The sequence below is a fragment of the Cibotium barometz genome, chromosome 7 (genome assembly GCF_041138505.1).
Source record: "Cibotium barometz isolate CiBa-2024 chromosome 7, ASM4113850v1, whole genome shotgun sequence".
Classification (NCBI taxonomy): domain Eukaryota; kingdom Viridiplantae; phylum Streptophyta; class Polypodiopsida; order Cyatheales; family Cibotiaceae; genus Cibotium; species Cibotium barometz.
In genome coordinates, this window is record NC_141052.1 from 60,774,590 (window position 1) to 60,778,292 (window position 3,703).

General features: G+C 46.6%; 1 protein-coding gene across 1 annotated transcript; it reads right to left on the reverse strand.

Moving 5' to 3' along the window:
- Positions 1-418: 418 nt before the first annotated feature.
- Positions 419-2,965, reverse strand: LOC147637278 (uncharacterized). The gene is made up of 3 exons (XM_086800917.1): positions 2,418-2,965; positions 2,271-2,314; positions 419-2,046 (listed from the first exon to the last, which is right to left on the reverse strand). The coding sequence occupies exon 3, from the start codon at positions 1,909-1,911 to the stop codon at positions 601-603; it is 1,311 nt and encodes a 436-aa protein (XP_086657043.1). The 5' UTR covers positions 1,912-2,046; positions 2,271-2,314; positions 2,418-2,965; the 3' UTR covers positions 419-600.
- Positions 2,966-3,703: the final 738 nt, after the last annotated feature.

The window sequence follows — 3,703 nt, forward strand, 5'->3', positions numbered from 1 at the left end:
AAGCAAAAGGAGATAAGAACCACGTACATAGAGCCACTACACCAAGAGCTTGTGTATGGGCAAAAGCAACAGGAGATGGAGAACCCTGCCTTTCTTCCGAATGCAAAGGTGTAGGGTGTGTGTTTGTTAGGGGAGGGTGAGGGTGTGGGTGTGTGTCCTTTCAAACACATGAAAGAGCATATGTCATAGTTCATTGACAACTCCTAGTTTTGATAAATTTAGTTGAAAATGTTATGGTAAGGTAGCGTCTAGAATTAAGTGGCATTGCCAACTAGATCAATTAAAGGAGAAATTAAGATGGAGCCAAGAGAAGTAAAGATGAAGCCATTAAAATTATAAAAGGTTGAAACAGCCACTTTTGCTTTGAAACGCAGTCGTGAAAGAGCGATAAAGTTAAAACACCATGAAAAAAGAGCCCTTTTAATTTTTAAAGTGATATAAGCAGTGTGGAGGATGTAATATACAAAAGATAAAATAATATAAAGCAGCCTTATCCTGGTTCCGTGAAAAGATGGGAGACATGCAATGCCTTTGGTCGGACGAATCGAAGATCAAACCGGCTAAACAAAATATACATTAACGCGAATGGCAGGGAATGAGTTATAGACGAAGAGCAAGGTCCACGGTGGGAGCCTCAATCTCAGCCAGCAAGGAGGGGCTACAGTGGGGTTGAGTTAAGAGAGGTTTTAGCCAATTGGTCGCGGGCAGGTGGTGATGATGCAGGCCATGTGCATCGTCATGATGCATGGAACTGGGAACATGGTGACCACCTTTAGCAGCAGCAGAAGATCCAAAACCAGGTGCCCCTGGTTGGAATCGTGCAGCAGCCTGTATGCCCTGCAGCAAGTCTTGGGCCGGCGCAAAACACCGCGCAACGCCTGGCTGCGGGTCCATAATAGCTCTCGACCAGCCGTGATGGGCAGCGGCTGCTTGGCCGGGCACCATCATGAGGTTCAGGTTGTGTCCGGCTCGAGGGAAAGAGTGCTCGAGAACAGGAGAGGCCGGCTTGTGTATGAGAGAGTGGGCTTTGATGCCCAGAGAACGGTTCCCCATGTATATACTGGGCTCACTGGAGCACATAGCTAGCTGCGGCTGCATGCGGGCGGCTGGTAGCACGGGCCCTGGCTCGGGAGCGAAGTAAGGCGCTGCGAATCTGGGCCCCCTTCTCGCCACTAGCCTTTCCCTCTTATGTGCATTTTGGTGGCCGCCCAATGCCTGCGAGCTGTGAAACCTCCTGTCGCAGAACTTGCAAGGAAACACCTTCTCTTCTGAGGTTGGAGTTGATGATACTGCTGTCCCCTCAAGTACCAGGTGTCCAACCATAGCTGCTGCGGTTGACAAATCAAGAACTTCCACGTTATCAATGTTGTTACGAAGCTGCTTATTATTTAGCCTGTTGTTGTTGCAGCTGCTGCTGTTCTCCCATTCCCTGGCGAGGCTTGAGCTGAAGCTTAGCGCGGAAACCGAAGAGTGTGCCGCTAACCCGCCATTATCTTTGTCCAGCTCCGTTATACTGCCTGTGCTGTGCTCCACTATATTGTTGCGAGACTGCTCGCTGCTTGCCGCCGCAACACAATGAGGAGGAGCTGCAACTACGTTAGCATGTTGGTTGGACCAACCTAAGCTTAAGTCAAGCACAATATCTCGGGTAGTGTTGATGTGCAGCTGAGGATCTGCATTAAGCTCACCAGAGCTTTCAATAAAACCTCGAGGGTGGGCATCTGCATTGTTATTTGTCAGTTCACAACACTCATGTACTGAGTAATGCTGTGGGGGGTAGCCTGAAGTGGGTAGAATATTGAGCTCCTGATGACGGCTATGCAGTGGAAGAGAAGAGGGGCCTGTACCCACAGAATACTTGAAAACCATGCTTGCAGTGTGGTCTACTTCACGAGTGCCATGCTCTGCCATGTTCTGTGGAATTATACCGCAAGCTTGGTGTATAGAATTACAAGGTGTGGTAAAACAACAAGAAAGCAGCGAGAAGTAAGAGCAGGGTCAAGAGAGAGCACTGAGCTACCCCAAGTAGTTGTTGCAGGTAGCTAACTGCATCCAACCAAGCAGCCAAACACACTAGCGCATTAGAGAAGAAGTTCAATATTCTTGCACATGCTTCGTCGGTTACAAAGCAACATGCTCTTTCCATTATTGCTTCGGTTGCAAAGTATTGAGTTCTTTTAAACAAACTTTCGCCGTTATGCGAGAAGTGAGTAAGAAGCAACTAAAGTTACAAACCCAACCAAAAAAAAAGGAGCAAAAAAATCATTTACCTTATCTCGGGCATTTGAATATTAGGTTCGCAGCGGTGTAAACTCTGCAAGAGCAAGCATCAACAATGTATTATATTATCACAATAGCGACGAAATACTCTAAAGGAAAACTGTAAGAGGGGCCGAGAGAGAGAGTGAGAGACTTACCGTAACCCGTTGTTAATGTGTGCAGCGGAAACTCTTACTCTTTAGTCTTGAACCAAGCTCTACTTAAGCTCCCCATGGAGATGTTGACGGTATTCTGCGTGCTCTGAGCTTAAACAACGAGGATTAAACCCGTGGTACGTTTGCACAACACGCATGTGCTAGTAGCTCTGTAGGTTCACAGCTTACCGAAGTGAAAGAGAAATGACGGCTAACAAGTTCAGAGTTAAAAACTAAAACTCTGACATATTCTGTGTGACAGGAGCGGATAGCATACCCATATCGAGCACAGAAACCTGTGTCCTCAAGATCTCAGAGCTCGAACTTAACTGGAAGGGAGATGGGTAATGGCGGCCTCCGGGGTCTTTGCTCTCTAGACTTTTGGAGTATGCTTCTGATCATCTCAAATACACAAGGAATGCATGGGTTCTACCGTTGGGTTTTGTGAAGGAGCCTTGCTTGGAAGCTGGATCATGGATTTAAAGGAAAGAACGGTGGGAGGGGCTTTGAAGGAATTTAGGTTTTGCATGCTTCAAACGTTGTCGTGCAACAGAGAGGGACTCTGAGTCAGGCCGATATAATGCAGCCAGCATAAGAGCTCCAAGTCTCTGACAGTAGTAGAGAGAGAGGAGGAAGAGGGATTGGCACTTTCCCTTCGAAATTTGAAACGCGATGATGGGGGTACCTTTTTGGTAAACTATGCAGAGAAGATGTGGCATGAAGATATCATATAATGCTTTGTAGTTTGGGGTGCGCACAACTAGGCATGGCCCTGTTGGGGTTTCAGCTTGTAAGTGAGGTACCCACTTGGCACTGATCTTGTTTGCTTTGAGCCTTGAAGCTTTTAGATTTGGAAATCCGTTACTATACATATAAATCCTTTAAAAAACTTTCACGCACAGTCACATTACTCACGACATAAAATCTTGGCAAATTTCTCCTCATTTTCCTTTTCCTTGAATTAAAATAATAGTTTCTTAGAACAATGGTTGTTATTTGTCTAGTAAACCACGAGTTCTCTGAGCGTCTCTCTCTCTCTCTCTCTCTCTCTCTCTCTCTGAGCTTGATGCATGGATGATGATGGCAAGGCAAGCAACCACAGTACAAAGCTCTCCAAGTCCCAGGTCAGGAGTCAGGACTCAGGAGGAGGCTGGGCTCTATACTTCATCTTTTGTGCAGGTGTTTTTAGTGGCCCTCTGCGGCCGATGCCAGGAAGTCTGCCAAAAGCTGTTTGAAAAACAAACAACTCTGGACTCTGAAGTACACAGTGCGAAAATACACACATGGAC